At 59.0% G+C, this 12,187-nt stretch overlaps 1 protein-coding gene across 9 annotated transcripts in view; it reads left to right on the forward strand.

Moving 5' to 3' along the window:
- KDM4B (lysine demethylase 4B) overlaps positions 1 to 12,187 on the forward strand; it is a 184,540-nt gene that overhangs the window by 73,577 nt on the left and 98,776 nt on the right. For all 9 annotated transcript variants that reach the window (XM_054462795.2, XM_054462796.2, XM_063657995.1 and 6 more), the window contains exon 6: positions 4,054 to 4,247. In XM_054462795.2, the coding sequence (XP_054318770.1) occupies positions 4,054 to 4,247 (194 nt within the window). The remainder of the gene's footprint in view (positions 1 to 4,053; positions 4,248 to 12,187) is intronic.

Raw genomic sequence — 12,187 nt, forward strand, 5'->3', positions numbered from 1 at the left:
GTAGTGAATAAAGAAAAGGTTTAATTGGTTCACGTTTTTGCAGGATCTACAAGAAACATGGCTGGGGAGGCCTCAGGAAACTTAGAGTCATGGCAAAGGTGAAGGAGGAGCTGATCCATCTGACATGGCAGGAGCAGGAGAGAGTGAGGGGGAGGTGCCATAGGCTTTTCAACAGCCAGGTTTCGCGAGAACTCACTGCCGTGAGAACAGCACCGCGGGGCTGGTGCTAAACCATTCAGGAGACATGAGCAATCCACCCACAGTGCAGCCACCTCCCACCCGGCCCCACCGCCGACACCGGGACCTGCAGTTCCACAGACTCAAGTCTAAACACAAAATTCATCTGTACTTCACGTATACTTTACACACGTAGCTTGAAGATAACTTTATACAAAGTTTTTAATAATTTTGTGCACGAAGCGAAGTTTTGACTGTGTCTTAACTGTGACTGGTCACATGAAGTCAGCTGTGAAAGTTTTCACTTGTGGCGTCGTATCGGTACTCAGAACATTTGGGACCTTGGAGCTTTTTGGGTTTTGGATTTTTGGAGTGGGGTATCCGCCTTATCCTTCGTAGTGTTTATCAGAGTGGGGGTGCCCACCTTATCCCACGTGGTGTTTATCGGAGTGGAGGTGCCCACCTTATCCCACGTGGTGTTTATCGGAGTGGGGGTGCCCACCTTATCCCACGTGGTGTTTATCGGAGTGGGGGTGCCCACCTTATCCCACGTGGTGTTTATCGGAGTGGGGGTGCCCACCTTATCCCACGCTGTGTTTATCAGAGTGGGGTGTCCACCTTATCCCACTCTGTGTTTATCCGAGTGGGGGTGCCCACCTTTCCCCACGTGGTGTTTATCAGAGTGGAGGTGCCCACCTTATCCCACTCTGTGTTTATCGGAGTGGGGGTACCCACCTTATCCCACGTGGTGTTTATCGGAGTGGGGGTGCCCACCTTATCCCACGTGGTGTTTATCAGAGTGGGGGTGCCCACCTTATCCCACGTGGTGTTTATTGGAGTGGGGGTGCCCACCTTATCCCGCGCGGTGTTGATCGGTTCATCCGCTGACGGACATTTGGGCTGTGTTCTCTTTTTGGCTATTTTGAATAATGCTGCTGTGAACGTTTCTTGTGTGCTTGTTTCTTTGTCTTTGAGACAGAGTCTTGCTCTGTCACCCAGGCTGCAGGGCAGTGGCGCAGACTCAGCTCACTGAAACCTCTGTCTCCTGGGTTCAAGCGATTCTCCTGCCTCAGCCTCCCGAGTAGCTGGGATTACAGTGTCACATGGAGTCATCTCACCACCCTAATGATCTCCTGAGCTCCACCTTGTCATCCCTCCCTCTCCCCCATCCCTCTCTCGTGCCCCAGGCAACCTCTGATGTCTCACTGTCTCCATAGCTCAGCCTTTTCCAGAATGCCGTGAGCTGGAATCCTACAGTCGGTAGCCTTTTTCCATTGGCCTCTTTGACCAAACAGTAGGTGTTCAAGGTTGTTCCGTTTTTCATGGCTTGAGAGCTCATTTCTTTTCAGCGCTGAATAATACTCCATTGTCCGGGTGCACCACAGTGTGCCTGCTCATTCACCTATTGAAGGACCCTTCCAAGTTTGGGCAATGTGGGCAGAAGTTTTCATCTCCTTTGGGTAAATACCAAGGAGTACAGTTGCTGGACCGCGTGGTGAGAGGACGTTTAGTTTTGTAAGACGCCACCAAACTGTCCTCCCGCCCACCTGTCCCACTGTGTGCTCCCGGCAGCAGCGAATGAACGTTCCCAGGGCCCCGCTTCCCCGCCCTCATCTGGAGTTGTCGGTGTTGTGCATCAACTCCGGAGTTGTCGGTGTTGTGGCCACTCTGGGAGGCGTGTTGCGCTGTCTCATTGCCATTTCAATCTGCATTCCCCCGATGGCTGCCTTCGCGGCGGGGCCCCTTTGCATGCCTGTTTGCCATCTGTGTGTTTCCTTGGTGAGCTCTCTTCATGTCTTTTGCCCAGTTTGTTGTTGTTGTTGTTGTTGTTTTGAGATGGAGGCTTGCTCTGTCGCCCAGGCTGGAGTGCAGTGGCGTGATCTCGGCTCACTGCAACCTCCACTTCCTGGGTTCAAGCATTTCTCTGCCTCAGCTTCCCAAGTAGCTGGGATTACATTACAGGCACCCGCCACCACACCCAGCTAATTTTCTTTTTTTTTTTTTTTTTTGAGATGGAGTCTTGCTCTGTTGCCAGGCTGGAACTACAGTGCCCGCCACCACGCCCAGCTAAGTTTTGAATTTTTAGTAGAGATGGAGTTTCACCATGTTGGCCAGGATGGTCTCAATCTCTGACCTCGTGATCTGCCCACCTTGGCCTCCCAAAGTGCTGGGATTTACAGGCATGAGCCACCATGCCCAGCCTAATTTTTGTATTTTTAGTAGAGATGAGGTTTTGCCATGTTGGCCAGGCTGGTCTCAAGCTCCTGACCTCAGGTGATCCACCCGCCTTGGCCTCCCAAAGTGCTGGGATTACAGGCGGGAGCTACTGTGACCGGCCATCTTTTTCTGTTTTTTAACCGCGCTGTTTGTTTTCTTCTGGTTGAATTTGAGAGTTTGCTGTGTATTTTGGTTATCAGTTGTGACTTGCAAGTATTTTCTTTCTGTCTGGGGCTTGTCTTTCTGTTACGGATCCTGCCTGATTGTTTTTAAGTGAAAGTTCAGCCTCAGAGTCCAGTGCATGAGAGCCTCTGAGTTGGCTGGCCTGCACTGCCTGCACTTGGCCTGTAGTGATGACCCTGGAGGGACTCTGCAGCCTCACACAGGCTGTGCCAGCCCAAGCCGACCTGCCACAGGCGCCAGAGGAGGCTTCAGGGCTTCCTTGCCATGTATTTGCCACGCCTATCCTATGCACTAGCCTACTTTTACAGCGGGGGAAACTGAGCCCAGAGCAGAGAAGCGACTTGCTCTGGTCCCAGGATGAATTTGCGCCCAGCTCACCCTGTCCCTGGGGCCTCCGTCCTCCCCATTCGGGTCTCATCACTGCCTCCCTCCTCACCTCTTCTGGGCTCCTGCCAGGGCTCACCTTGCAAAGGAACCTCTGGTCTTGCCAAGTCTGAGGGCCGGTCGTGCTGGCGCAGGAACAGCTGGGGGGGGCGGATTCGGGCTGTGAGAGGAGCTCAAGTTCATGAGTGTGTCTGGGCTCCTCTCGGCCTCTCAGCAGGCCATGAGCCTCTCCGGGGACTGCAGTGACTAATGTGTATTTTATGAGCTCTTGGGACAGGACGGGGTTTGTTTGCTTGTGGCATTAAGAATAGATGCGCCTGGCGGGTGGGGATTCCGTCCTTGTTTGCCTGGTTCTGAAAACTGTCTTCGTCTCCTTGGTCAGAAGCTGTGGAAGGGCTGTCACTGGGTCTTGGCTCTGGTACCATCGCTGGGTTAGCCCCACGTGGTGACTGTTTTTCTCCTTCCGTGTCATTGACTTAGAGGCGTGTTAATTATGCACTCCCAAACTGCAGGCTTCACAACAAGGCCTCCACCCAGCAGGAGGCACGCAGCTCAGTGGAATCTGGCAGGTGCTGCCTGCCCGGTGCACGCTGGCATGTGCGGTGGGGCCCTTCCCGCAAGGGCCAGGCTGGCGGTGAACCCCTCAGAAAAGGTGTCTGGGCCGGGTATGGTGGTTCATGCCTGCAGCCCCAGCACTTGGAGGGGCCGAAGTGGGAGGGACACTTGAGCCCAGGAGTTTGAGACCAGCCTGGGCAACAGAGTGAGACTTCATCTCTACAAAAAAAAAATGTAAAAATTAGCCAGGTGTGGTTTCTCACGCCTATAGTCCCAGGTACTCAGGAGACTGAGGCTGGAGGATCACCTGAGCCTGGGAGGTTGAGGCTGCAGTGAGCTATGATCCTGCCACTGCACTTCGGCCTGGGCAAGAATCTCACACAGGGTGTGACCAGCCCCTGGGGGGGCCTCAGATACTGGGGTGGGGGAGGATGGGCAGTGACCCCTGGGCTTCTGGGGAGAATTAGCCTGCACCCCGGGGCTCGCAGGTTCTGGGGGTGGCCGGGCGGTTGCCGACGCTGCGCTGCCGCCCCACAGGATGTGGCCCAGTGGAACATCGGGAGCCTCCGGACCATCCTGGACATGGTGGAGCGTGAGTGCGGCACGATCATTGAGGGCGTGAACACGCCCTACCTGTACTTTGGCATGTGGAAGACTACCTTCGCCTGGCACACCGAGGACATGGACCTGTACAGCATCAACTACCTGCACTTCGGGGAGCCCAAGTCCTGGTGAGTGTCTGTGCTGGCCCTGCCGCTGGCCGGACCGAGAGCCCCTCGGGAGGCGGTGGATCCCGGGTATGTGGCTGGGCGCCATGGCAGGGGCCCCACCAGATGAGGCCGCAAAGCTCGGGCTATGACGGCTGGAGATCTTCCGGACCGCCTGGGGTCACCCACCAGCTTTGGAGTGGGGGATGTGCACCCCCAGAGCCGAAGCTCCCAGGCCCCTAGAGCTTGCGCTTTACACCCCAGAGTGCCCCCCATTGAGCTGTGAGCGGCCCCAGGTGTCCCCATGGCCAGGAGCGTGGTCTTGAGCCTCCTGAACTGCCCAGGTCGTGCTGCCTGACAGCCAAGTGGAGACGTTCCTGGTGAAGGGACACTGTCCATGCTGCCCAGAGGGGCCTGGCCAGGATGACCCTGCAGCTGCTCCCTCGCAGTCTCCGCCCTGGCACGCCTGGGCCAGGCCCTACAGTTAGGAGGGCAGGGCGTGGTGCTGCAGCCATGTATGGAGTGCAGTGGACCTGCCCCTTCCCGGGAGGTGCCGGGTGCAGCGTGGGTGCTGCTGTGGCGGGCCGAGTTCCAGGACCTTCTCCTGGCTCCCTGTGCACGTCTGCAGCGAGGCCGTGTGGGGGTGTGTGTGAATGTGCACGTGTGCGCGTGCGTGTGAGTGCACGTGAGTGTGTGAGTATGCATGTGTGTGTGCGCCCCTGTGTCACTGGGCTCTGCTTGTGACTTCGGACCGTGCTGGGTGCTTGGCAGGGCTGCCCTGCGCTGTCCTTCGAGGGCCACTAGGTGGCGCTCCCGCCCTTCCCGGGGCCGCGCTCACGCCTGGAATCTTCCCAGGCTGTCCTGGCGCTGGAGGAGGACGGAGCCGCTGCCTGGAGGGCGTGGGAGCTCCGCCTTGCCTGGCCCTTCCCTGGGTTGGAGTTGTAAGCGGGGTGCGGTGGGGGGAAGAATGTTGTACCTCGTCGTTAAAAAAAAAAAGCACAATGAGCAGGAAGGGGCGAGTTGTGTGCATCCTCACCTACGTCCCAAGCGCAGGTGGAGCCCAGGGGGAAGTCCCTGTAGAGGACCCCGTGTGACTTGGGGCAAAGCGTGGCCTCCCAGGGGTGCGTGGGCGGCGGGACGCCCACGGTGTGACCGGGTTTGTGCCTCCATAGGGACCGTCTGCCCTGCGCAGAGAGCCCCTGCGGGGCGGGAGGTGGCAAGCAGCTGGCGAGGAGGCCCAGCCAGACAGAAGCAGGGGGTCAGGGATGTGGGAGGTGGGGGACCAGCCAGCAAGTCAGACGTGAGGACTTCAGTTCCAAGGACCACATTGCCAGCAGCTCGGTCTCCTGTGAGGGGCCCCGGGAGTTGCTGGCTGTCGCGGGAGCCTGGGCTGGGGGAGGCCCTGGGGCTGGGGCTGCTGTGGGTCAGATGCCAGGGCCGGGGGTGCCTGTTGCTAGGTCAGAGGGGCCTCTGTAGGGGGAGGCGACAGTGGCTCCCTGGAGGCGGCAGTGGGGCCCGGCCACAGGCCATCGGAGGGACTGACAGGGATGCGCCAGGAGCCGAGGGCCTCTCCTGAGCTGGTTCATCCAGGACGCAGCCTCTGAGGGCATCCTGCACCTCTCCCCGACTGCCCCTCACTGCACCCCTCCTCTGCTTCGCCTGGTGCCGCAGGCGTCCAGCTGCCACCTCCACGTCTACCCTTCCCCACGACCCGTCGTGGGAGATGGCTCAGGGGAGACAGCTGGGGCGGGGCAGCGTTGAGTAGGCAACAGTTCCTCTGGGCAGAGAATTCCAGAAGCGCCCTGACCTTGGTCTTGGTTTCTGCCCAGGAAAGGGTGGGGATGGCAGGGGTGGGGCCTCATGCTGCCCGAGTGTGGCGTGGCATAAGGGGCCTGAGAGGAGCCACAGCGTAGGCTCGAGCTGCAGGGCATGCCCCCAACTCCCCAGAGCTCCCCACTCACCCCCACAGTCAGCTCAGCCTGCTTAGCACGCAGGGCCCCTTCCCTGCTCTCTCACCAGGGCTGAGGCGGGGCCCCAGATGTTCCCACGGTACCCCATGCCTGCAACAGGCATAGACCAGGTGACCCCAGCATTAGCCAAGGTCTACTACGGGCCATCAGTCCTCCCCAGCAGATGGTAGGGGCCCTGGTCACCCCGTGTCCCAGCTCCCAGCAGGGGCCTGGCACAGAGAGGCTTGGTGACTTGCTGGAGCCTCGTGGATCCTCACTGTGTGCTGTGGGAGCTGACTCCCGCTCCAGGCTGCCTTCCCAACTTGCAGGGGGATGGGGACAAGGTAACTGGAAAGAGTGCCTGGCCTCTGGTCCCTGGGCTGGGGTTCAGGAAGCTACTCAGGCCCCTGGGAGGTGCTTCCCCCTTCTCCCCTCCTGAGGCCCTTGGAGTAGGTAGGGCTCCCAGCCAAGAGATCACCAAGGCTGCGCCCCGTCTGTCTCCCTAATTACACCGCTCCGCTTGCATCTGCGGCCGCTTAATTGCAACCATTTCAGAGTATTCCGGTGGCATTTTAAAGAAAGTGTCAGTGTACTCAGGTTTACAGCATTTTATTAAAGCTTTCTGGGTCTGTTGCTACTTTGGTAGCTTGATTTGTGTGTCAAAGTGACGTGAACAGCCTGGTGTCAATAACAGACAGAAACGTGCTTCAAAAGGCCGGCTTCTGTGGTGCTCTCAGGCAGCGGGGCTAAGAATATCTGAAGAGACTGAGGCGCCTCAAAATCTCTTTGGCAATGGGGATTGAAACCAGAGCCAGCACCTGGTTTCCCCCCGCCACCCCGACTTCCTGTAGCTCCTTCTGTCACCCAGGCTGGGGGGGCTGGAGTACAGGTGGGTGTGGGGAGGGTCCGAGCTTTCCACTCGACCCTGTATTCCAGGGTCTTCCTGGGTGGAGTGGTGGCCTGGGGTCAGTGTCCTGAAGGCTGTGCCCCATAGAAGCCACTGTCCCAGGCCACACTCCTTGCCATAGATCAAGACTGTCCTGGGGCCGGGCGCGGTGGTTTGCGCCTATAATCCCAGCACTTTGGGAGGCCGAGGCAGGTGGATCATGAGGTCAGGAAATCGAGACCATCCTGGCTAACACAGTGAAACCCTGTCTCTACTAAAAATACAAAAAATTAGCCAGGTGTGGTGGCGGTTGCCTATAATCCTAGCTACTTGGGAGGCTGAGGCAGGAGAATGGCGTGAACCCAGGAGGCGGAGCTTGCAGTGAGCGGAGATCACACCACTGCACTCCAGCCTGGGCGAGAGAGTGAGATTCGGTCTCAAAATAAATAAAAAATAAATAAATAAAAAGACTCCTGGAACTGGGGTGGGGGTGGTTTAGCCGAGCTGACCCTCCATGGCCGGTCCTGCGGCTGGCTGTTCCCCTCCAGGCGTCCCCTCCCCAACCTGCACCTGTGGCAGCCCCTGCAGGGCCCACCCTTCTGAGCTGCCCGGGCCAGGCACGAAACACAGGCGTCGCCACGAGGCTGAGCACAGTGCTGCCAGCGGCATCACATGCCACGTGGCCTCTAGAAGAGAGTTCCAGGCCAGGATGGGAGGATGTTGGGGTCTCGGCCAGCCCTGGGAGAGTTGCTGGTCCCAGGGCACTTCTGGGTCATTTGGGTTGTGCTGTGCACCCCAAAGAAGAGAGTGGAGTGGCCATCCCCCCTCGAGGGCCCTGGCCCACGCTGCCCGGGAGAGTGCCCACTGTTCAGTCCTGTGCACCCATGTGCCGGGCTGGGACCTGGCCGAGGCTTTGGATGCCCTTTTGCCCCCAACCCGTCAGACACCCTGCAGGGCAGTGTTGGGGGTCTTTAGGGGACTGTGGGCCACCGCCAAGAGCAGAAGCTTTGGCTCTCACTGCAGCAGGGAAGCCAGATGGGGGATCAGCATGTTCCCGGGGCTGCAGGGACTCCCGAGGATGTCGTGAGCTGATGGGACGTGGTCAGCTGCTTGTACCGGCTCTAAGGCGGCGAGAGGAAGGCCCTCCTGAGGAGTGCTGCGGGGCCAGTGCAGGTGCATGGCAGCCACAGAGGCCTCTGCTCAGGCTTAGGGAAGGGGGTGTCCCCCAGGGTCTCTGCAGCTCCACTTGTCAGAAGGGGGGTCATCCCGCACCCAGGTGAAGCCCCCAAGAGCAGCGGGGCGAAGGAGCGCTTGTCCTGACTGCAACCTTGACCTGCCCATGACCTGCGGCAGTCTGGAAATCCTCCATTGCGCCAGGCAGGATGCGGGTCCCCCACGGTCTCATCTCTGGCTGTTTCCTCAGGGGATCTTTCTGTCCACCCTCTCCTGCCTCTGTTTACCTTGGACACACTCTTAGTCTCCGGTGCAGGTATGGGAGGTGGGGGTCTCGGAGCTTGTGCTCCCGTGAAGGGCACGGAGCCCCCAGTTGCTCTTGGCCATCCTGGGCTGCTATGAGCCAGACCCTCCTGAGCGCTGCAGAGAGGGCTGCTGGGGAGGCTGGGGGAGAGGGGATTATCAGAAAACTCCACCAGCCTCCCTTGACCTTTAAGGAGCTGCAAGCCGAGAATTTTCCCTTTTGATTCAGCTACACCTTGAGTTTTCTCTCTGCCGTTTTCTCTCATGGGAATTTCACAGCATCTTTTCTTCTCACTGCCAGGGAAACTTGAGTCCTAGCAGGCATAGCTGTCTTTTGCTTCATGGGCGTCCCTGGAGGTGTGCGTGCATGTGCGCGTGTGCACGGGCGCATGTGTGCACCGAGGAACCGTGCTCTGGATGCTGGGGGTGGGGGTGGGGAGGGTGGGTACCAGGGCTGCAGTGGACCAGCCCGGGCTTCCTGCCCTGTGGCCACAGGTGGGTGGAAGGCAGAGCCTGGGGTCGATGGATGAGTCTGTCGCCCACCCAGGCCAAGCCAGGCTGTTCTTGGGGTGGAGGCTGCGGGGCTGCTTCCTCACCCCTCTGCTGCCCACCTAACTGCCCCTGAGGACCTCCCTGGCCCACCCGTCTCCCAGCTCCATCTCCTGCTGGCAGCTCCTGCCTGGGGGCAGACACCTCCCTCCCTCCTGGGCTCCCTCAGCCTGGCTGCAGGTGGCACTGTCGGGCCCCATGATGGCCTCTGCCCTGTCCCTCGGTATGGGACCCAGGAGTCTGGTGGGTGATGGAGCCGGCGAGCCCGTCCCAGTCAGCAGCCTGAAGGCCCACGGGGTAGCACGCTGGCACCCGGGGACCCTGGTGTGGGTTTGTACTGCTGCTGCTGGCGAGCCAACCACTGGGACTTCCAGCTTCTGAGCCCGGGACCCGGGGGGGTCCCACCAGCAGTGGGGACCTAGTGTCCCAGTCTACTGACTGTAAGGCACAGCCCCCCTCAGTGACCTGGGGCATTCCTCCCAGCCGCCTTGCTCTGGCTGGGCCGCAGAGACAGCTCTGGTGGAGATTGGTGTCCCCACAGGGGTGGTGTTGCCTGAGCTGAGCACTGGGTTGAAATGGAGATTGCCTGGAGCCTGACAGCTTCACAGATTGGTTTTAATAACTCAGCTTCCCCACACTGCACCCTGTCACCAGAACAAGATGCAGGAGCGAGATAGTTGCTCCCTCCTCTCCTTGCCACCTGAGGCCCAACCCTGGCTAGGGTGCTAGGGACAGAGCTGCATTGGCAGCTTAGAACCGCTGCGGTGCCCGGGGAGGTCAGACCGAGAAGACCCACCAGGCTGATGGGGGCAGCCCCATGCGTGCCTCGCTCCCAGGCAGGGGACAGCAGCCAGGTCTCTTCCCAGCCACACCCACTGAACCAGGATGACAGAAATAGAGAAGGAAGAAGCGGTTTAGAATAGAGAGCTCCCACGGAGAGCAGAGCAGATCCAGTAGGGAGGCGGAGGGACCCTGGTCATTAGAAAATGATAAGGTGTCAGGAGCCGAGGCAGCTTGCTCAGGGCCCGGGTTCCTGCCCTCTAAGGCCTCGGCACTTCTTCCCTGGCTCACTGAGACCCACTGCAGTGGCCCCAGCCCATGGTCCCTGGGAGCCGTATCCTTGTAGAGACAGCTGTCTAGCCTGCATGAGGTTATCTGGGGCGGCTCTTGATGAGGGGGTGTCCCCTCTCTGCAGAAGGAACCTCTTTTTGAGAGAAGACAGTTGTTGTCACAAGTAAGTGAGGCCCCGAGGCCCAGTGCCTAGGCCAGCTGCTACGCCTGAGTAGTAGTTACCACCAGCCCAGACCAGCCACTACCCCCCAGCAGCGCTCAGCACCAGCCCAGGGGCCCAGCGTCCTGGCTGACTGGCCCTGGGTCCACGTGGGTTGCTGTGTGGCCAGGCACACCTGGTGCCCAGCTTCCCTGTTTGAGGAGCATGGCCGTGGGTAGGCAGGAAGCTCCTTTGTGGTCACCTGTCCCAGTCCTCTGCTTCTGATGGTGACTGTGGCCACAGCATCAGTGCAGCGGTTCTTTATTTCTGTGTGTGAGTGGGTCTGAGTGACCACCTCAGCTCTCCTAGCTTTATTTATTTTATTTTAGATGGAGTCTTGCTGTGTCATCCAGGCTGGAGTGCAGTGGTGTGATCACAGCTCACTGCAACCTTAACCTCCTGGGCTCAGGTGATCCTCCCCCCTCAGCCTCCTAAATAGCTGGGACCACAGGCACATGCCACCACAATTGGCAAATTTTTAAATTTTTTGTAGAGACGGGGTCTCCCCATGTTGCCTGGGCTGGTCTTGAACTCCTGGGATCAAATGAAGCTCCTGCCTCAGCCTCCCAAAGTATTGGGATTGCAGGTGTGAGCCCAACCCTTTCCCAGTTTTAAAACTGGAAGTCCCATATCCTGGAACCTGCTCAGATCCAGTGAACTGTGATGCTGAGTTCCCTGAGAGAGAGAGAGAGAGAGTGTTGTGTGTGTGTGTGTATGTGTGTGTGTGTGTGTATGTGTGTGTGTGTGTGTGTGCGTGCGTAGACATGTACATGTGTTTGTTAGAGAAACAAGGGTCTCCAGTCACATAGGCTGTTTGGGAGGGAGTCTGGCCCCCTGGAACTATACCCAGAAGACGAGACCTGGGATTCTGCTGGGCAACTGAGAACTGGACTTTACCCACTTAGCTGCGAGAACTCGGGCCAGGAGCTGAGCTGCCAGCAGGGCATTGCAGCTGTGCGGCCTAGAGCGTGGCGTGTGGTGCTGGTGCTGTGCTTGGATAAGTGGTCCAGGCCACGGCCAGGAGGGCCGGCACTTGGGAGCTATGTATGGCAGCTGTGTTTTCCCTGGCCTGGTCCCCTCCCCAGCCCTCATCATCGAGCCCTCTGCCTCACTCTTGTCACCACCACTCTGTCGGCCTGACGCCATCAGCCCAGGCCTGCTTATCAAGACTGGGGAGTGAACTGAGCACCAGAAGCTGCCTTTGGCATTCAAAAAATTAACTCGTGATGCTGCAAAGACCTTTGAGCCTCACACTGGGATGCCCACAGCGAGGCTGGGATTGCATCTCTGCCCCTGGCATGTGGGGCACAGGTGCCGGAATCACAGCCTCTCCCGCTGGCCTGATCAGCCTCCTGCCAACCTCACTCACGTTAAGCAATCACAGCCCGATTGTGCCCCCAGGACAGGCAGGGCTCTCAGCTGTGTCTCGTGATGGCGTCCCCAAGGACTGGGAGAACACCTCTAGGCCAGGGTGACTGGGAAACCCGGGGCACATCGGGGCACTCACCGGGGCTCCCACTGTACCTGTTGGTGGGATCTGTCCCAGCAGGCTGGCTCCTGGCTCTTGCTGGGAGCTGGCAGGGACAGATACAGACACACTTGGTGTTTGTTCGGGGACTGCAGAGTAATTTTCATATCGCCTTTTGCTGTGTGAAAATCGCACTCCAAGCTCTCCTCCAGAGCCGTGCCACTGAGTTGGGGACTTCCGGTGTTTGGATGGTCGATTGCCCTGCTGTGTGTCTGGACAGCAGGCACCGTTGCCCATGGATTTGGGAAATTGGCTTCTTGGCGAGCGGAGATGGTGGCCATGATGGGGGCCGGGAGGGCGCCCCTC

The sequence above is a fragment of the Pongo pygmaeus genome, chromosome 20 (genome assembly GCF_028885625.2).
Source record: "Pongo pygmaeus isolate AG05252 chromosome 20, NHGRI_mPonPyg2-v2.0_pri, whole genome shotgun sequence".
NCBI classification, from domain to species: Eukaryota; Metazoa; Chordata; class Mammalia; order Primates; family Hominidae; genus Pongo; species Pongo pygmaeus.